Source organism: Python bivittatus, unplaced genomic scaffold, assembly GCF_059951505.1.
Source record: "Python bivittatus isolate LINGU-HERP-01145 unplaced genomic scaffold, Pbiv_v1 ctg000320_np1212, whole genome shotgun sequence".
NCBI lineage: Eukaryota > Metazoa > Chordata > Lepidosauria > Squamata > Pythonidae > Python > Python bivittatus.
Window position 1 is genome coordinate 1,816,348 of NW_028277052.1, and position 21,326 is coordinate 1,837,673.

Genomic DNA, 21,326 nt, shown 5'->3' on the forward strand with positions numbered 1-21,326 from the left:
GCCTTCTTCCTTTACAAAATATGTCCTCTCTCTCCCTTTCTTGTGATATAATATTACTGTTGCTTCCAAAATATTCAGTCCTGTTCAAGATTATTAGCCATTTAAATAAGCATTTTCTTCCCTCTTGAATCAATGCTGCCTTTAAGAACAGCTGCAACAGTTTGCCTCTGCCAGATACTCGAGAGAGAGGTCTTCTGTGATTCTTCGCTTATAAGCTATGCAATCCAGCCCAGGTACACAATGCTTGGATGTGTTCAGTTTATTGCACAACAAATAGGAGGACTGCAAGAGAAGACTCTGCCCGTTTTACAGACAGGTCAGTTGACAATATTAGTGCAGATAGCTACATAGAATACCAATGCTGTTGAATACTATTTTAAAACACACTTGAACTTTCTATTATCCATCTTGGGGACTGAAATGTACTGAAAAATAAATAGTCCTCAGTGACCAAAATTTCCCCTCTTAAAGAGATAACAAAAATAAAGAAGATAAAATGCAAGAGACATGCAGTCCATAGAATACCGGCCCCCCCCCCCAAAAGAACTGGAATGTAAAAACCTAGGATAAAGAAGTTTATAATATCTAGTTGTTACTCTCCCCTCAGCAAGATAAATTGGGGCTTGGGACTCTACGGGGAATCTGAAAGTTTAACTGATACTCATGATTAAATTGCAGATCAGCGGGTCCAAAGATCTGCAAAAGACTCATGATGCATAATTGTCTGCCGAGCCCTTCTCTGGTGGTGGCAAGGTGGGTGCGTCAGGCATACTGCCAGATGGACCACAGTGTGCCAAGGGTGATGCTGTAGGCCAACACTGCCACCAAGTAGGCACGGAAGAGGAGGACGTCCAGGACGTAGCCCACCTGCAGCCACTCGCGGGCAATATCTCGGAATTCATCCCGCTTCTCCAAGAACTGGCGGATGGCTGCAATCTCTTGCAGGATGTTTTCGACTGACAGCGGGCTCTCGCCCTGCAGCTGGGCTGTGGCACCACCTGCTCTGCCTTCATAGTCGCGTGCGCTGTCGCAGCTGTAGTGGTTCAGCTTGGCTGGAGGAAGTGGATGGAGACGGAAATTGGTAAAGCTGAATCAGGCCCAGAGGATGAATTTGCGCCCCTCGTTGCATGCCGAAACCAAGGCCCAATACTTTGCTTAGCCCATCCTAAGCATTCAAGAACCTTCAAGGCTCATAAAATAAGATCTCTTCTGCAGAAGAGAAATATCCATCCAAATATAGCTAGGCTTATGCATCACACGAAGCCTTATCTTTTTGTGTGGCAAACCCAGCCACTTGTGGTGTATTTGATAAACCATGGCTTAGTGCAATGTGTCTGCAATAGCAGGTGGCTAAATGATCAGGCCTTGGTTTGGGACATTAGCCATCTCACCTGTGCTGCCATTATTCTCTGTGTTCTTGGAGATGTCTGAACTCTGAGTGCAGACCGGGTGGAACGCCCTCCTATCCTGGATGCAGAGCAGGACAGTGGCCCGTTCTAGGACCCAGCGCTTCGCCCAGTCGGGAACGTGCGGCTGCAGGTCTTGTTTGTGCACCAGGCGTACAATGAGGATGGTCTCCGTCAAGCTGATAACCAGCAGGGCCATGCACACCACAAAATAGATGCCTGCAGGGGCAAAGCCAGAGCCCTCAGCGAAGTCCCTATCACCAGGAAGGACCAAGTCCTCCTCCTCCTGCAACCCCTCATTTCCAGCTCAGCGTTCTCTACTGCTTCCATTGAGGATCCTAGTTCCTCCTGATCCTCACCCGTTCAGATCTCCTCTTCGGGTTGATGCTAGATTTCAGCCTAGCAGTTTTAGTCCCAGCTACACCTTACATGCGAAATTCTCTGGTCTGAGCCATCACCCCCAGCGCTACTGGCTAAAGCAAACCAGAAACATTCTCGATAAGCCAGTCAGATAGTCCTCTTGGAATGCATCCGACTACTGCATCTCAGTAGTAAAAGATAGGAATCTCAGGAGGGTTCCTTCTTTTCCTCAAGCCAGCTGAGTGCTGCCCCTAAGTTATCATGCCCCAGCAGTGCACAAGACTCTAAAGGTATTATTATGCTGTTACCTATAAGGGGGGTTCCAATAGCAGTTGCAGGCAGCGTGTCAGACACAATGATCAGGAAAACGGAGTAGCCAAGGAGCAAGGTGATCTTGAATGAGACTCTTTCCCCACTGTCAGGGGGTAGGTAGAAGCCCACAATATCCATGACCATTAGAAAAATACTGGGGAGCAGCAGGCTGACAGCATAGAAAAGGGGACGCCTCCGGATGACCACCTGCCAGGAGAGGGAGAAAGATCTAGAGCCTTTGATGCTGCCCAGAGATGTGAAGGCCCAAAGCAAAACCTTCAAACTGGCCCAGTAGCTAATAGGTCAACAGCTTCTTTGACTGGCCTTCACACGCTGCCCCAGCTGCAGCTTCTAGAGTATGGGAAGGGTGTACGCTATAATTATCTGAGCGGGCAGTTACTGGCTCCTTCCAGGATTTCATCTGACCCTCCCAGCTCCAGTCTTTTCCACAGTTGCTGTGCCAGTGGTGCTCCTGGCATCCACCCCAGCTTCCCCTCAGGTGCCCACCCCAGCAACGTACAAAGAACTTCATCTCAGCATAGTGATCGCTGTCCCCAACACTGAACTCTCGAAACTGGCTGAGCACATGAAGAAGTTCCCATTCGCCCTGGTTCATGAAGACGCTCCTATCATTTTTCACCTCCTCCGGGGTCCTCCACAAGGAGAGGTTGATGTCTCGGACTGAGGATAAAGAAAGAGAGGAAACAGAAGAGGATGCCGGGAAAGAGTGATTTGCACCAGGCACTAGACTGGGTTGGCGGATGGTGCAGCGGCTGGTCAAAACCCAACCATTGACTTAAATGGGGTGTGAGCCACACCCTCATAGCAAGCCATGGGTACAGCATCTTACGAGAAGATAGCCAGTACGTAACCCAGATTAGGCTTTAGCATGTGGTGTGAATCCAGGTGCCGCGTTATCCTTCTACGAGGTGTCCAAATGAGAGACTGACTGGCCTCCCTACTCAGGTCACCTCACTTTAGTTCCCTGGCAACATAGCAAAGGTCCATTACAAAAGAGTCATGCCATTCCTGGAAAGCGAAAGAGAAATGGGCTATCGCCAACCCATTCTTAAGTCAGCTCAGCCTGTGATCAAGCCTGATTCTTTTCGTAATGGTTCTATAGTGACAATAGAACTTTTTTGCATTGGATCCTCCCAAAGGAAGGTCTCTGCAGAAGACTGTCTTCAACAGTGGCAAATACTCCAGGGACTCTCTCATGGAGCAAAATGGCAGATGGCTTCTGATTATGGAATTCCACCAAGCTGCTGTGGACAGCAGCGATTGCTAGACTAAGTCTCCATAGTCAAAAGGATTGCCTTCAACAGAAGGTTGAAGAGAGGAATATCTGCAGCAACCAGAGATGGCAGAGACCAGTGTGACCCTCCCCTTCCTAGTTAGACTACAGACATGGCTTGTCCCCCCAGCATACAAGAAGCCCCAAGGATAGCGCAACGCAGCTCATGACATACTGTTATGCAGCCAACTGGTGAAGGTCAGAGAACAATTCTGTACGTCAAAGGGGAAGTTGTAGATGTCCAGGCTACAGGCTGTTACGACTTGGACAGGCTTGAGATTCCTCACTTCCCCATTATAGAGGATGTAGACATAGGGAATTTCAGGGGATTTGCCCACATCCACACTGCGGGAAATGGAAGATGAGAAATAGGAACACAAGAAAAGCTACACCAATGGTCTAACATACAGGCAAATTCATAAAAGTAGATCAGCTATGGAACATCCCCAGGCCAGGTTTCCAAAGGTGGAGGATGGATTTTGCAAACGCATCTCATGATCTTCAGAACGGAAATGCTGACCTCTTCTTACAACAGTCAGTTTGTTATCTCTAGATCTACCACTCCAAATGTCCAGTTATCACAAGATTTATGCCAGGCCCAAGGAAGAGAATTGTAGGCTTGCATAGCTTCAGTTGCAAGCAGGCCACAGTCCCACCACTTGAGTCTTCATTGCCCACATGGACTATACTGATACTGATATACCTACTTTGCTATCACAGCTGTAAAACTAGCTTGCCCCTGAGGCAGAGGAGATGTTTGTGAACAGAACAAATCTCAGAGTGGCAGGGATGAAAGCGAGTGAGGTCTGGATTGATAGGTTCTTCCATGCTCTGCAACAGGGAACTTTACCCAAGACAACCTGTTTTTCTGTGCCCCTTGCGCAGTAGGCTGGAGGAAGAGCATTACTGCAGAAACTCTAATCATTCTCTATCTACCCCATTCCCGATCATGGAAGGAAGAACTTTAGAAAGTTTCCCTCCTGCTCTGGTCACTTTAAGTATTGGAAGAAGCACTGGTCTTGCAAATGGAACAAGGAGTCCCCTTTCCCAGCTTTATGGATCGGGGGCTGGAGGGGGAATTAGGCAGCTGTCCAACTCTGCAAATCTCGAGGGGGGGAACAGACACTGCCCTTCTGTGTCCTTTCATCAGAACTTTCCTCTAACTGGGTTGCCACAAACTGGTTTCCCTAGAGCTATTTCTCCCCTTACCAGAGTCAGTCCCAGGAATGACTTCTGTACCAAGCTTACGTTCCATCCTTTTCCTTCCATACCTTCCTTGAGAGCATGGCAAGGGTTTTCTCACAAAAGGGTGAGTCAGGCCCGTAGGAATAATCCCATTCTGCAGAAGACAGACTGGTTTGGTTGCTCCCTGCCTGCCTCCAGGTGGGTCCCAGCCACCCAAAATTCCTTTTGTTGTCTTTCTGGTCACTTTTTCAAACAGGACACGGTGTGAAAATCCCCTCCCCTCCCTCTTAGGATCCTTACTGGGCTTCTGTGATGGCTAAAAAGCAGCCCTGGAAGTCTGACATTAAAGGAAAATACTTTGCTTTGCAGCATGCCTGCTTCCCATCAATTAATTCATGTAAAAGAGTCTGCTAAAAACTCAGATCAGGAGGAAGAGGAAACAAGAACAAACAAGGGACATTTCGGGCGCATGGTTGCTTCTGTACCCCACGTTACTGTAAGAAAGCTGGTGTTTGCCAGTGAAGTTGTTTGACATTAATAAATTGCTATGGAGATGGGGCGAGTCTCTCCTCCCCAAAGGACCCTTCTAGTTGCACTTGCAAAGGTCTTGTAATGGCAGTAATAGGAGGCCTGTTGGCAACCACAGATCCACTCCCCTTTCTCTCACTCTTTCAGAAAGAGCTTGGCAGCTCTGCAGCTGCCCCTCCATTGTCTCAACAAAGACTTCCTCAGAATGTTTGAATCCCACGCCCAGCCCAGCAAGGCTAATTATGACTGTTTATAGTTTTCCACTACTGGAACCATCCCAGTTCCTCAGCCTTCTCTCCATCTGCAATGTACAGTACACAGAAGATGGAGCCGGGTTTGAGCCAAAGAAAAAGCATCACCGAGAATACTAAGTGCAAAGCAGCACCAGGGAGGGAGGGAGAGGGAGGGGAGGACCAAGCCAAATGGTCTGGTTTCCCCCGAACCTGTCCCAACACACACAGCGGGGAGGGGAGGGGAGGGGAGCCCAAGGAGGCTTCTGCAGACTTACAATTCGTTGATCAGAATATCTGGGACCCAGATGGCTTCAGTGGGAACAGACATCTGGGTGATATTGTCAAAGTCCTCTGGATTCCATTTCAAGAATTCATCAATCCAGTGCTGCAAAGTGAAAAAAAAAAAGGATGGGAGGGATTGCATTTACAGGTAGGTGTTGAACCACTCAAGTAGACCCCTCTTTTCCAAAACTCATGGCTCTCTTCTATTGTGGAGTCCTTGGGGTTCTCTGAGCTTGGTTGCTTTCTGGCAGATGTTTCGTTACCCAGCTAGGTCACATCTTCAGTGCTCATTCTTCTGTTGGTCACCAAAAGGACAGCCTCTTTCCCCCATGACATCCATCCATCCATCCCTTCTTCATCTAACCTGAACGCTACTCTACCACTCAACCCTTTGACAGTGCCGATGGGATTCTTCAGCTGCTCTTGCCCACTAATACCAACCATCTCCAACCATTCATCTGATAGCCAGGACTCTCTTCTTTGGGGCAGTGGCACCATTTTTTTTTAGGAGCTGAGACCATCCCAGATAAAATGACTCTTGTCTCTCCTCCCTGGAAATTGTGTAATTAAATGCCTCAGCTCTCCATTTCTGCAGCTACCTCTGAGGAGGTGGATAAAAGGGGAGGACCCCAGAAAACCAACTGTGACCAGAATCTGGTTTCCTACATTGCACTAAGCCACAATGGGGTTTGTTTCTTTTTGACTTATGTTGTTTTATTATATACTATATGAAAAATACTGTATATGACCCGCCTTTCCAATCCAGATGCAACACTCAGACCAGCTAACAACATGGAAGATGAATTCAGAAATTAAGGTCGTTTCTAAGAAACCAAAGCAAGGGAAACGAAAGAAGGCTAAAATCTACAGTCCCAGGTTACTTAACAATCCATGATTAAACAAACCATGCTTAGTACAAGGTGTGAAGGAGAGCCAACAGGGAGGGGAAAAGCCGAATGCTCTGCTGCCGAGAGGAATCAGCCTCCTTACCTGCCTGTACCAAATATACGTTGTCAGAACTTGGTTTTTTTCATCCTGCGGAAAGCAGAGAAGCAAAGATGAGGCTGAAGAGAGAGAAAGGCTGGTTCACTCCTAGGCCCACTTGCAAAACTAGCCGAGGTAGGGAAGGAAGGAAGGAAGGTTTTGCCCCCTTCCCATGCCTCAAGGCTGAGGGCTGGCTTGGAAGCAGAGTCTACAGAAAGTCCTCACATCTATATCTATCCCCTCTCTCTCTCTCTCTCTCTCTCTCTCTCTCTCTCTCAACCAGTCATAACTGTGCAGTTCTACTGCCCAATAGCAGGAATACTTTGGATAGTGTATAACCAGATTAATTGAATTAGAAAAAGTAAAACTATATAAAAAGCCACATTAAAACAGATTCTGTCCTTGGCATTTTTGGTTAATAGGTTCTTTGGTGGAAGGAGAACCTCAACAAGAAAGCTCTGTGAGCAGCTGTCACTTAGAGGAAACAGCCCTGAGTCTAAACAATTATTCTGATTATGAGGCCAGTTTCTGAGTTCCAGCTTCGCAGCGACAGGGAAAATACATGAAGCAGAAGAAGCAGCTTTAAATGCTTTCTGCCTTTAAATGCCTACAATTTCAAACACCTACATGTTATATTCACATTTTCCATTAAAAAAAAAAAAAACTTAGGTGCACAGCTGATAAATACAAGGTGGGGAAATTTTCCAAGGGGGTCTTCAGAACTAAAACCCTGGCCCAAACCCTGATGGCGTGTGTGACTTGGTCCCCATCCATGTAGCCATGGAAGCAGAAAAAAGGGAGTCCCTGCGGGAGGAGACGGGTCCTACCACACTCAGAATAGCATAAATCATGACATCGATGGCCACGTTGGTAGTCTTCCTCCAGTTCCAGACGGGCCGGACGTCCTTCTTGTAACTGGCGAATAAATAATCGGAGAGTTGGCGGAGGGCTGCCTTATTGGAGCTGGATGCCTTGCTGGGTGTTTTCTGAGAAACTACAAAACAAACCATGCCATTGTGGGAGCTACTCCATCTTTCCTGCGTAGCACTTCCTCCTCCAACGCCTTTCCATGCAACAACAATCCTGTGATACATGTATATTGGACACAAAGACAGAGTGTCCGGCCTAAAGTAATCAGTGAGCTTCTTGGTCTCCCAGTCCTAGATCATCACCCTAACCATCACATCACACCAACTACCTTGTTTTGGTCTTACCCCAGCCACTTTCTGCAAGAATAAGTTACTAATGACTTGACATGAGTGGGCTCAAATTTGGAAGAAGGGGGAAAGGATGGGAGGTGTTCCGTCTTCTGCCCAGTTATACCTGTTCTGCACCAGTGTCTCTGGGCAGAAGCCTATGCTGAATCTGAGTTTGGTAAATGTCTTCCCAGGCTGATATGTCTTCTGGGAAACAGCAAGAACTCTGGACAAAGGGTCTGACGCTAACCAAGAAGACTTCGGTCCCCAGAGTAAACATCAGTAGATACTCTTGAAGGACCTTCAGAATATGATGGTGCAGTATTCAGTGCAGAGGAACTGCCTTTCTTCAGTCCCAGAGGACACTAGTGCAGGAGTGCTACCTAAGAGCTTGGAAGCAGAAGTACCCTTGAGCATAAAAGGGCTTCTCCTTGTGTATAGGATTCACAAGACATGTGAAAGTTTCATCTCAGCCTAGAAACAACCACCAATTTGACTTTCCTAGATCTCTGTTGGGCCTTGCTTCCTTGACAATGTTTATATCATTGCTCCTGAATGTTGGCTTTACTCAACATTCTGGTTTATTAATTCCACTCTAATATTGGATTTTTATCCTGTGATGCTAGCACCCCATCCTCCCACCAGCTGGACTACAATTGGGTGTGGCTCTGAGCAAGATAGGAAAGTAAGAACTACTTTTAATTGAGGTCCTCTGAAGAATTGTTCTTAATAGAGTTCTCATGGAGGAAAGGGTGATAAGCACCAATTCAGTCTTCTTGGCCTCTTAATTGTAGCAAATAACTTTGATCTTTTATCACTGGGGAAGACTCATGCTCTACCACCCAGCACCCCTCTTTGATGGTCTCCTTTCAGGATGAACCTGGGCATACCGGTCTAAATGCAACACTGTTAAGAACATATCTATCTCTATCATCTCTATATCTCTATCTATCTTGCCCTTGGCTTCTCCCCTTTCATGATCTTCTAGCTCCAACGTTGTAGTCTCATTCATTGTCTTTTCTCCTAGTCCTTCTCCTGTCCTTGCAACATTCTGGGCTCTTGGTCTCCTTCTCTCCTTGTCCCCCAAGGCTTAACTCTGCATCTTTTCTTTCCCTTTCTATTAACAGATGTTCTACTGTGCAGCACTGGAACCTTCCTATGTACTTTTTGTGGGTCTTTATTCATTGTCTCAGTTCCTATTCCGCTGCTACATGTAGTAAGCCTTTTGCTGGTGTCTGTCAGCCCTTTGAGGTAGGCCAGGTCAAGAAACAGGCATGGCTGGCATTTTAGAAATCTTAAAAGCTTGTCAGAATTTCTCTGTGCCCCATCTCGTACCCAACAAAATTGGGTGGGGTTATTCTGAGTTTCTTTCTCACACTCACACCTTTCTTCTTTTTCAGGACCGAGTCATCTTTTCTGCAAGTCCCCCCTTAATGACTCACTCATTTCTTCCCCATTCACAAGGCCAGGTGTATATGCCTTCACGTTCTCAGTCCTGCCTGTTCTGCTTTCCATCCATGCTACAGGTAAAATTCAAGATACAACAGTAACAATATCCTTTGACTAAACCCATCAGGGGCCATGGAATCCTGCCTAGTAATTTACTGGCATTTAGACTGAGTTTCTTGTGGCAAAGTCCTGTGCATTTGTGCAGAATTTCTTCTATGCAAACAATAATAAATAACCACTAACTATGCAGAACTTATACTGAGAGAATATGTTTTCTACGAAGAAAGAGTCAGTTGTGTGGCCAACTGATGGGCAACCTTTTGAATAGCATATTTTGCTAATCTTGTGATATCCCCCAATTTCCCAGGAACAATTCTTCCAGCATCAGCAGCATAGATATTGGCTTCTGATGCAACTTCATCTTGTAAAGCAACTCACGATGAGGGAAGAGAAGACATAACCCCGAAGCTGCTACCTGCAATGTCTCTTTCTGTACATGACTTTCTACCATTGGGGCACAATTCACACCTTCCAAGCAGTCCCTAATTGGAATAGATCTACCGGTGCTTGGGGGGAGCAGACTTGGAGGCGGCTTTTCAAGCAGGCCTCTCTGCCTTTTCACACAATCCCTAATTCCTGCAAGCTCACTGAGCTCACGAGCACCAGGCAGCTGGATGGAGAGACTCTGGGGAGGGCAGAGGAGAAGGAAGAAAACAAATTAGGGGATTCAGCAGCAAGCAGGCTGCTCCCCTAATTGTGCAGCAGGATTTGCCTTCGTTTTTTCTCAGTGACCCTTTAAAACGCAACTGACATGTGGCAAATTCTACAGCTGGCCGGGCTCCAGGATCAGCCCTTAGACGTGTTGCTTCCATCCCCCTCCCCCCCCCGCCCCCCCGCCATGGGCAGAGTGTACTTTACTGTTATTACAAAGGAAAAGGGATGGTTTTATGGGCCGTAATACAAGTCTCAGATAAAAAAGTTTCATCAATTCAGGAAGGTCTTGAGTCAAAGCATTTGACATTCTCTTGGAGTCTACAAGTGTAGCGCCAAAGCTACCTGACACAGTTCTCAGGAAGAAGACTTTAATCTTTGGAAGGAGCTGGGGGTCTCTGCCTCCATTGCTCAGCACGTTTTGAAGATTATGGTTTCTAGGAATACCATTACTGATCTTACCATCTCTTCTGCCCCCATATTTTTTGCATGCAGCAGTTGGTCGTGGGATCTGTAAAGTACCCTTAGCGTTTGTTGGATTTTTATATGCTAGGAAGACAAAGTCCACAGCACCATGGAAAAGGCAAAGAGGCAGCTTGTATGGCAGCAGCTGGACCAGCACTGTGTCCATATGCAACAGGATGAGATCACATTGAGCAGAATGGGAAGAGATCTGAAGATACAGCTTTCCATTTCACTCAGTTCCCAAGAAAAGTGGATTCGTGAGGGAATGGAAAGACTCGGATTCTAGAAGGCTCGGTGTGCAACTCATCTCTTGGGTTTGGAGTTGACTGGCTGCATCTTGTTGATGGAAAGTCCCTGACACAACCCTAAATGCAGTTACCTAGAAAGGGTTACAGATGGCATGTGTGGCTATTTCCTGGACACCTGAAGACACAGATAACTGTTGCCAGCCCAGAAGATCATTCTGGGGAAAAGCAATCAACAATTTCATGTGCTTTTTCCCAGGACTAGAGATAAATAACTTTTTCATGTGGCCCTATATTAGGACATTTCTCTTGAGCTGCATGTAATCACAAGACATAGTTTCCTGTCATTACAAGGTACACAGGAAAATACATTGGAACATGTCCCCGTAGTCAATAGTATTGGTTAAAACTGACCACATTTCCTGCACCATGGCAGCATAGCAAGATCAGTTTGAGGACAAAAGAGGCTCTCTTTCAGCTTGCAGGAGGATCTATTTATTTATTTATTTATTTAGATTTAGAATTTAGGCACCACCCATCTCATGAGGAAGTGACACAAGGATCTAGGAAGAGGCTCCTTGAAAAGCGCAGGTGAGTCTCCTAGAACCTCAAGTGAATTCCAGGAGCAAGATGGAGCTAGTGGGAGTAAGGACCTTTGGGTGGAAACCACCTGTTGGGTTTTGAAAAGGAACTGTTCCATCTCTACCTAAGCTGGATCTCTGTCAGAAGCAGTTGGGTCAGGCAAGAATTGTCCTTCACCAGAATTCTTCCTGCATTCTGGAGCTGTCCAGTTTGCATCACTTGCAGCTCATCCCTTCAAGAAGGCAACATGCCACCAAGCCTAACAAGGAGAACTACTGACCTGACAGTCTTAGGAAGCCTTCTTCATTCTGATGCCCCATTGATGCTTAGAGAAGGCTGGTTTAGGGGACTGGTGTTAGTGTAGTAAGCTTCCATATGGAGTTGACTGAGCCTCTTCAAATAAGCCTTCATAAAGCTGCTTTGGATGCTTCTGGTTGGTTGCTAAGAAAGCAAATACTGGACTAGTCGCTCTTTTAGTCTGATCCAACACAATGGATCCTAATGGATTATGGAAATTTCAGGAAATAGCCCTTTCAAGTAAGCCTGGTGTGTGGAATCACCCTTCTTTCATTGGGAATCTCCAACAGTTTCTGCCACCTGTCCTTGACCACAGGAAGATGTGGATCTGTAGATCTGTAATCCAGTCATTTTCCCAGAATGATGGTGTTTGCTAACTTTTGGGGGATGCATTTGTGTGTCTCAAAATGTGTCTTCGAAGGGCAACCAAATAATACCAATTGTCCCCCATCAGCATTTTCCAGCTCCTCACGATTCTGCTCTTGTGGCTTAGCAAGATGAAAAGCTCCTAATTAACAAATTACCATTATGAGCAGCAGCACATGGTGCTTGCAGGAACAGGAAGTCTGAACAGCTATGCAGTCATCTGTTCTCTGGGCTCTTGGTATCATCCAAGGATTCAGCCCCCATTCCAAGCAACCAGGAATTTGGGATTGTTTTTCTGAGTCTGCTGGCCTTAGACTGTAGCTTCACAACTTGGTTTTATTATTCATTGGTATGTTGTTCTCAATAATTCTACAAATTTTTATAATTTCCCAGATGTGCCATTCTATTTAGTTGAAAAGCAGAAGAATGCTTTTACAACGGAGAAGACAATTAATGGGACACTAAATGTGAGTTCCTCTTGCAGCAATGGTGAGTTTATACTTAACTTTTGCAACCACTAAAGAACTATGTTTGAGAATGCTCTTAACATCCCCTAATAAACCCACCCAGCACCAGGAGCTTCAATGAAAGGATATCGGCTCTGAAGTGTTGGACCAAAAGTCTATTGAGCATCTTGTTTCCAAGCATGGCTAGCAATGGCTCCCTATCCCTGGGAGTATCTCATACAGGGCATGAAAGCGAGAGCCATCTCATGATTTACCCCCTGCCTCTTTTCTTTGGAAGTAGACCATCTCTGAACATGGAGTCTCTGCATTAAATTATCATGACAAATTTCTGTTCAAGACCATCCTTCGTGGATAGCTCTAATCCTCCTTCATTTTTTTTTAAAGGCATCTATGCCAGTATCCACCTCTGCCTTTTGTAGCAACCCTTTCCACACCTATCTTGGATAAGAAGGGTTTTATTTATTTTCTTTATCCGTGCAACCTCTTTTATTATGATGAATATTTAGCACAAACTCCAGCGGACTGCCCTTGACCAATTCATTTTCACGCCAAGATCAAGGGCTGTTCACCTGCATTCCTCTGTCACTGTGCCTCAACTTCTGAAGTAGAGATGCGTCACCAACTTGGAAGACACGGCCCTCTCTCTACGCGGACCCCGCTCGTACAAATGCCTCCACGCTACAGTCACCAGCCAGGCATCCCCAACCCTTTGAACTTTTGCTCGAGTTTCCTTACCTTTGCTTTGCACCCTGGAAGCAAATGCGAGCAGGAACAGGGAAACCCACAGAGCAGAGCGAGCCATGGATGCCTCCAGGAGGGTAGAAAGTGTTTAATTCGCCTTCCTTCCTCTGATCGGCTTGACAACAGCAGAGTGAGCCTTGCAGTTCTCCCGCACCCCTTCCTCTATCTTTGCCTCGGCAGAGAAATTAAATGTAATTAAGGAAGCAGGGAGTGCTTGGCTCCCCTCCTTTCTTGCTTTTCCCTATCTGTTGGATTTTTAAAAAATGCATAATTAATGTTGCAATCAGTCCCTCTCCGCTGCCTCAAGTTTCAGGCAGAGAAGATTCTAAGATACTCACTCCCCCCCCCCGCCCCCCCAGCTGATGTCATGCAAACTGATCGGGGATGGGTCCTCTTGGCTGCTGCCTCTTTTTTAGACGGCCACCAGGGGCAGAGTCCGCACGAAGTTTCAGGGACCGTCCCTGCAAGCAGGACCAGATAATGTTGGCGCCATCCCTGGCGGAGCCCACCCTCAGCCCCACTCAACAAGAATTCTAATGAGGGAACAGCCAAGATCTCGGGCAGACACCTGATGTGTGCAGGAAGTGGCTGTCACCCTAAAACAGCACCCACTTACCGACTGGGGCCTCGTGTTTGGCTAATTCAAACTCCATCGGCCTGGGGGTTGGAACCCATGAGCAGGGGCTGGAGAGAAGGGATCTGGCGGCCCTTTTTATCTACTCTTCTTGACCCTTTGATCTTTTGTATGAGGAGGACAGCAGCAACAATGCTATCTGGATCAGCATATATTCGGCCTTCCCCCCTCAAGGGTTCCGGGGAGTTTCTGTGAATGTCCTCTCTAATTATATAGAACTGTGAGTTAGGTGGGTGAGAGAGAGAGAGAGAGAGAGAAGGATTGGCCCCAGTTCACCAATGAACTTCTGTGGCTGAGCATAGATTTGAATCTGGATCTCTCCAGTCCTACACCATCCCCTTAACCACTGCACCAACCGATCCAGTTTGGGTCCTAATGCTCCATGGCAGCCCATAGGGGCATCCTCAGTGGGGAGTCAAAAAGCCCAACCATAACCAAGTGATCGAAGCCCATAACCACCACTTCCACCACGCCTTGCAGCAGCCAATTTCTGCCTCCAGTGTGTAAATCTTGGTAGGAGACAAGGGTTGGTCAGAAATCCCAAGCTTCAGCAGGATGTTCTTGGGAATCAGCCGGGGGAAGCGAGCACCAGCACCCCCTGGTGATGTTTATCCTCTTGTTAGTCCCTTGTAGATGATGGTTGGTAGATGGTGATGATGATGACGATAGAGATAGAGATTGATAGATGATAGATAGATGGAAGATAGGTAGATAGGTAGATAGGTAGATAGGTAGATAGGTAGATAGGTAGATAGGTAGGTAGATAGATAGATAGATAGATAGATAGATAGATAGATAGATAGATAGATAGATAGATAGATAGATAGATGATACAGACAGACAGACATAGATACAGACTTATATAGGGAGAGAGATAATCCAGTCTTTCATCCAGCAGGTCAGAAGGAAGGGAAAACGGAGGATGCTCGCCATCACCTTGCCGGTCTCCATCAGGTCAGTTGCATTCGAGAGCAGCACAGAGTCACTTAAGGGAGTTAAGAAATTAGTGCGCGGTGCTGATGGACTTAGCCCTTGACTGCCAGTTGTCATGTCGTGGAGAAAGTGAGTATAAAACCAGTGCTAATTTGATTTCCTGACTCTGTTAGCAGATAGGAGGCCTCCTCCCGGCAAAGTGGAAATGACTCAGAAGGGCAGTTGGCTTTTATTGAATTTTGATAATAAATAAAAAAAAAAAAATGCAGAGAGTAGTTGAGTTCCAGCCGGCCAGCCATGATGAAGCTTTCCATGTTGTTAAACTGCGGTCACCAGTTGTGGTGATGGCCACCCACTGAAGAGTTTAAAAGAAGCCTGGAAAAATTCATGGAAGACCCAACTATTAAAGGCTATTGGTTGTGGGGAGGAGATTCTATGGGGCTTATTACCCATAGAAAGGCAAAGTCTGGGGGGCAGGTGGTTCCTTTGTCCTTGGCTTGGGAACTTCCTGAATGCCTCTTGTTGGCACCCATGGGTGAAAGGAGGTGGACAAAAGAGCCCTTGGCCTGATCCTGCCCCACGGCTGGGCTTATATTCTTGAAGTGGGAGGCTATAATAAATTTAATAAAATGAACAAACAAACGAAGGACTCAAAATAACCCCACCTTGAATTGTTCACTCTAAGCTGGGACCCAAAGAAACTTGGACTGGTTTTCAAGATTTGGTTACCGTGCCCTATCTAATTACCCTGCCAGACCAGCATTTTGTATTTTCCGCACCTCCATGCCTTTGCCCCATCCATTTAGGACAGCTAACAGGATGCCCTGCAGAATGGATGCCTATGTTGTGGGCCATCAGAGATAAATTGGCAACATCCCAATCAGATTTACTTTCTGAAAATGGTATAATGGGATTTTATTAGCGCTCTAATCTGCTGTTCAGTAATCGGTTTTCCAGGAAATCAAAGACGCTCAGTGTCTAGAGACTACCAAGCAGCGGAAGGAAGGCGCTCTCCTTGGGCCATAACAAACTTCGCTGTCTCCAAACAAATCAGCCCGTTGCTGAGCACGGGGTCCAAGCCGAGGACTTTGTGCTTCAGTTGCTCCTGTTGTACAAAATTCCAGTCTGGCAGGCTAATTAGATAGGGCACGGTAACCAAATCTTGAAAACCAGCACAGTTGTTGTGCAAGCAGTTTCATGTCTCCCCCTTTGCCCACAAAACCTAGGATTGCAGATCCAAAGCAGGTGGGAAGGCCATTATGCCGGAAGGTGGTCAAGGCCCAACGGCAGAGGGCATCTTTCTTCTGTGCAGAAAGTCCTGGGTTTCACAGGCAAACAGTGCTGACATCCTCCTCCTCCTCTTTACTTTTAGAGGAAGCCGTGCAAGGTGACTTCAGTGCCTGGCTAACCGATTAGAAGAGGACTAAGCAATTGATACTCAATCTAGATAAAATGGGAGTAACTGATAAAGGGATTCATTTGATAGTTGTGTTTGTCATGTACAAGAAGATGTTGAAAGGACAGGTCCGTCTACCCTTGTCCCAGGAGGCACAGATTTGCACCATTTACCAGCCTAGAGTGTGGGTCCAGCGACACTCCTTCAGAACAGAGGTCACTTGGCCTCAATCCCCCATACTCTGGTAACTTCCAAGTTAGACTACATTGTGTTATGCTAAGTTTAGTGTTGGGGCATCCTTTGCAGGCTATTTAAAAATTGAAATTAACACATGAGGTGAAGATTAGATTAACCCCAGGGGCAGAGAATTGTGATCATCTGGATGGTTCCACATGACCTGAGATTAAAAGTGGGCTCTCACTTATGCAGAGACCCTGCACGTCCTGGAGATGCTCCTACCTAGACAAAATGAATAGCAACTTTTACTTCCAGTGGGCAAATTATAGAGTAGGGACAAAGTTTCTACCAAGTCAGTACACTGACCTGCTAAGTTTTCCACCTTCTGAGTGCAAATCTCCTTCTCCTTCTCCTTCTCCTTCTCCTTCTCCTTCTCCTTCTCCTTCTCCTTCTCCTTCTCCTTCTCCTTCTCCTTCTCCTTCTCCTTCTTCTCCTCCTCTTCCTCCTTCTCCTTCTCCTTCTTCCTTTGTACAAGGCAGGTTGAAAAGAAAATGGTGCCCCCTAAATTCTACAACACCCAAACTCTGCCATCTTGCTATGCAACACAAGAAGACCAGCCAGAGTTGATTAGTGGCCAGGTTTTTTCCCACAAGACTGGAAATGAAAACAGGCAGAAGGATGCTGGGCCCTTCCACTTAAAATACTGCAGGTAGGTCTAGGAATTGCATAGAAGTGAAGGATTGCATGAACTTGTTCCTTCCACTTTTCATTTCTTGTTTCAGAGAAGGTTATGGCCATTTTCTTCCAAGCTGTGGAAACATTTTTGGGAGCGGGAGGCCCTCTGCCAACTGTTTCCTTTCCTGGACAATTCTTGGGGATCCCTGTTCTTGGGTGCTGCTTGCTCAAGGAAAGTAGGTGAACGCATGACTTGCTTTGAATACCATTCCCAGAATTACCTCCCTGATTTTTCCCTACTTATTGAAATTCACATTCTCATTAGGGCATGGGGGGGGGGGCTGAGAGAAGTCTACATAAATACTTGTCACATTCTGCTGACTTCAACCCATTCCACTCACTGAATTTCTTTCCAATGTCCGTGCCTCATGCCCAATTACTTCCTGAGAAAGTGGGAAGGAGGAAGGAATAGGACTATTCCCCCCAGTTAGCATAGTTGCAGGCGCCCCCCCCCCCGCGGAGCTGCCGAGAAGAGGCCCCAAGGCAGAGCCCTGCCCCCTCCACAGCAGTGTGTCTGAGATGGAGAACAGCTTTTCGAATGGCTGCACGGTGAGCTATTCCTTTCCTTGATTGAGACAAGCTTCCCATAAAAGCTAATGGGTTTTTGAAGGATATCAGGCAGGTGGCGATATGTTGGGCTGCGCAAGCCTTCCATTTTGTGGATATTGACACAGCCTTGGGGTTGCATGCTATTGGTCACACCAATTCAGCTAGGTCTGGGCACACAACCTTCTTCTGAGATGAAGAAATGGGCAGGGGGCTAGCGCAGACCCAAGTCTCTGATGCATTGGAAAGAAAGCACTGAGGATGTCCCGGAAGAGGATATCTACTTGCAAATGAAAGAGACCCAGGTGAAGCAGAAGGTGAAGGGCATTAACTGCCCAAGAGGTCTGCAGGCCAGCCAAAGTGATGTGAACTTGGATTAAAACATGCCTCTTACTCTTTCTACTGCTGGTGGCTCACAAGCTGAAGATGTCCCCCATCTTCTACTGCAGTGCCTCCATGGCCAGTAGAGGTGGCCTAAATATAGTGAAGGCAGGGAGACCCATCTTGGGGCTCACAGGAGAGAGCTGCCTCCAGGCTCCTCTTTGCCACCCATCTCTTTGCCCCAAGTCATCAATGAACTCATTGCACAGGATGGGGCTACCATATCTGGGCTCCCAAGTTCCAGATGACCACAGGATGTCAGCAAAGAGTTGGCATGTTCTGAATCTCCTGGTTGCCATACTGCTGTTCTTCCTCTGCAGTCTTGACAAGACAACTGTCCCCCACCGCAGCCAAATTTTGCCAAAGTTCAACTGATCAGCTTGTGATCCTCACAGGAGTTTGGAAACCCAGTGACCCCATGGGGGTGAGTGACCACCCTTGTCACTGTAACATGGGCTTTATCCACGGCAGCCACCAACTCAACAGAGACTGCTGGGAAACGGAGCCCTTGGCAGTACTTCTCCGTGCTCCTGTGCTCCTTAATTCTTTCCGGTCTTTTTCCCACTGCGGCCTCTCCTTTAATGTCTCTCATTTGGGGAGTCAATTCTCTGTGGGCTATGAATGTGGTGCCATATCACCAGTCCGCAGAAGCAGAAAGCTTTTCTTCAAATGCCGTGGAGAGCTCTCTCTTGCTTCTCCCATGGCCTGGGTAGGGGGTGACTGTAATTCAGTTTTGCTGTGCAGCAAAATTAAACAGAAATGTAAGTACCTGGCCCTTCCCTGCAGCTCCTGGATCTGATCAGAGGAAAGCTTGGAGTACTTTGTGAGAAGAGAGGCAGCAATGCTACACACCATGCTAATTTAATCACTGTCATGGGTCATTTCCGACACTGATGGGTTTTGCTCCCTTACTAAGAGGCAGCTCATCACCAGCACTTGGGGGGGCAAGGGGGGGCTGCATTGTCTTGCTAATTATGAAGCCGTAAATGTCTCTTTAGGTAAATAACTCACCATAAAGAGAGATGGACTGGGAGCTACAGAGCAAAGTGGGACCTGAAAATGGCCCTGGTCTTCAGCTGAGTAGTTGAAAACACTTATGACAGGAATTTGCAGGAATGCAAATTACCCAAGGAACCGAGTGGGGTTGGCTGAGCATTTCTGGATTTTGTTTAAGGACAAGACTTCATCCTTGCTCACATTTGTCTGGCCACAGATCTGCTGGAAGCAAATTTGGTCACAACAAGGTCCATCAGATTTCGTTCCAATCTTCAATGGGCCATTGGAATGCTATGGGACCAAAACAGTGCTGGAAGCATGCATGAGCCAGTTGCAAGGAAGAGCCAAGGCACTATTTGTGAACATCGTCATGCCGTCAAAATGGTAACGTGAAAATCTTTGTCATCCTTTTATTTCTATTTGCATAGTCTTGTGTTCCTTCCACAGTTTTGATTTCATGAAGGCCAAATTCTAGTTCTGCTGAGTTATGTCATAAAGGCACGATTCCTTCTTCTCCTTCCAAAATGTAGTGTTAGTGTTGGCTAGAAAATACACAAATACGTGGTGCTTCTAACACGCCCTTCTCAGTGTGACTGGGACCAACTTAGATTCATGGAGAGTCCTCCCCCGCCCCCCGTCCCTAGCTTTCTTGAATTTTCATGAGTCAATTCAAGTGAGCAAAGTTGTGTGTACAGTAATGGCTTCTCAGTTGATGTGCACAGCTCTACGGAAATCAGAATTTATGAGACTGATAAGAAAACTTGCCCAATGTGTTTACATGCTTGATAATATAAGAGAACAAAGATAATAAAGAATGGTGCCGGAAGAATAAATGGCTGCAGAATGAGACCGAGAAGTCTCCTACTGTATTTCCGTGTTTAATTAGCAACTCCCTAAGAGCCAGCTCTGGGAGCATTTGAGCCCTGTGCTACTGAAAAACTACAAGTGACATCAGTGTTTCTCAACCTTGGCAACTTTAAGATGCGTGGACTTCAATTCCCAGAATTCCCCAGCCAGCTATGCTGGCTGGGGAATTCTGAGAGTTGAAATCCACGCATCTTAAAGTTGCCAAGGTTGAGAAACACTGATTTACATGAACAACTGAACTTGGCCAGGTGTGGAGGGACAGAGACCAGCTGTCTTCCAGTCCAGACTGAGAAGAGCACCAGCCTTGTTGTGCAAGGGTGGGAGAAACTGTAAGAAGGAAACTTCGCATCTTCTCCACAACTTGATTCCCTGCTGGCCTAAATGCTTCTGGCCTTGCTTGCTGGCTTGAAAATGGATGCTTCCAATGGCACGTGTCTGCGGGGAGTTGCCTCCAACATGAGTCCTGCCATCCAGGTTGGCTGAAGATCTTGAGAGTCTCCGGCAGAAAATGCTCAGGGATTTCAGTTAAGATTCTCTGTGCGTTCTGAGTGACTTCCTCTTTTTCTCACTTCCTTTAGAACTGATGTTTAAATAGCACAGGCCTCTAGTCCTTTCTCCACCTTAGCTTGATTAAGGATAATGGAAAGAGAACTGCTACTGTCTGTGCTCCTGTCCTCTGAAGATGCTGGTCACAGATGCTGGTGAAACATTAGGAAACAGAACTTCCAGAACACGGCCACACAGCCCGGAAGATCCACATCAGCCAGCATATTCCGGCCGTGAAAGCCCTCAACAATACATAATGGAAAGAAATACACATTTTTCCCCGGTGTCCTTGCCTCTGCGAGGTGTCCAGTCTGCACACATGGATAGATCTTTTGGTGCTTTGGAAAGTGTCATGCATAATTAATGCTGAGTGATGGCCACTGCACCTGTCCCTTGTATTCTCCACCCCTTGACTATAATAGAGGCTAAAATGGGCACCAACGATCAGGTCATAAATTGGCAGTTATCGCAGCCCCTTTGTTTACCTGATGATAAAAGTTCTGGAGAAGAGAAGTTGGCCTGAAGAGGGAGAATTGTGGATTTGGTCAGCAACGCTGTCAAACGTTCCCAGCTGTTCTGGGGAGGTAGGTGCAAGGGTTATTGCCTTCTACCGGGCACTGCATTTTGCTGTTGTTCTCAATGCTGGCAACCTTTGAGTGGAGTCTTTTGCAGGCCAGCTTCAGGCCTCCAACAAAAAGCAGGATGGGAGGGATAACATGGTCACTCCTCTTCCCTTTTCCTCTGCCTCTGTGCTTTATTAACTGTCTCTCCCCTCACCCGAGATCAGTAGTCTGAGCTTCAGTCCTCAGAAAGTGAATCAGAATCACAGACTACAGTGTGAGAGCTACTGTCAACCGATGCAAGCAGCGATTCAGATCGGCCACAATACCCTTGGTTGTCAGTCCTCCTTTCGTGTGGAATAGCCATGGAAGTGCATTTGGGATGACGGAAAGGCCCCTTCTCCACGCCTGCAGAAGTGACAAGATCCTCCTTGAAGCAACAGGTTCCCCAG

At 46.8% G+C, this 21,326-nt stretch overlaps 1 protein-coding gene across 3 annotated transcripts; it reads right to left on the reverse strand.

The window, feature by feature from the left end:
- Window positions 1-369: 369 nt before the first annotated feature.
- Window positions 370-13,164, reverse strand: HTR3A (5-hydroxytryptamine receptor 3A). 3 transcript variants are annotated; one of them, XM_025164315.2, is made up of 9 exons: window positions 13,098-13,164; window positions 7,412-7,578; window positions 6,591-6,635; window positions 5,594-5,703; window positions 3,548-3,717; window positions 2,599-2,759; window positions 2,075-2,285; window positions 1,392-1,625; window positions 370-1,052 (listed from the first exon to the last, which is right to left on the reverse strand). In XM_025164315.2, the coding sequence occupies exons 1-9, from the start codon at window positions 13,162-13,164 to the stop codon at window positions 763-765; spliced, it is 1,455 nt and encodes a 484-aa protein (XP_025020083.1). In that variant the 3' UTR covers window positions 370-762. The 3 variants fall into 3 exon arrangements, with proteins under 3 accessions (XP_025020083.1, XP_087995277.1, XP_087995278.1); XM_088139151.1 differs by lacking the exons at window positions 6,591-6,635; window positions 7,412-7,578; window positions 13,098-13,164 and having other exon boundaries at window positions 370-1,047; window positions 1,378-1,625; XM_088139152.1 differs by lacking the exons at window positions 6,591-6,635; window positions 7,412-7,578; window positions 13,098-13,164 and having other exon boundaries at window positions 370-1,007; window positions 1,365-1,625.
- Between the last annotated feature and the right edge of the window lie 8,162 nt (window positions 13,165-21,326).

Bases quoted from the DNA above. Each gene is read 5' to 3' on its own strand.
- HTR3A (XM_025164315.2), bottom strand. From the start codon at position 13,164: ATGGCTCGCTCTGCTCTGTGGGTTTCCCTGTTCCTGCTCGCATTTGCT. The intron at 2,760-3,547 runs GTATGTCATGAG...CTTTATCCTCAG, and splicing joins CACCAGTTGGCTGCATAACA to TCCGAGACATCAACCTCTCC. The intron at 2,286-2,598 runs GTACGTTGCTGG...CTCTCCTGGCAG, and splicing joins ATGCTGAGATGAAGTTCTTT to GTGGTCATCCGGAGGCGTCC.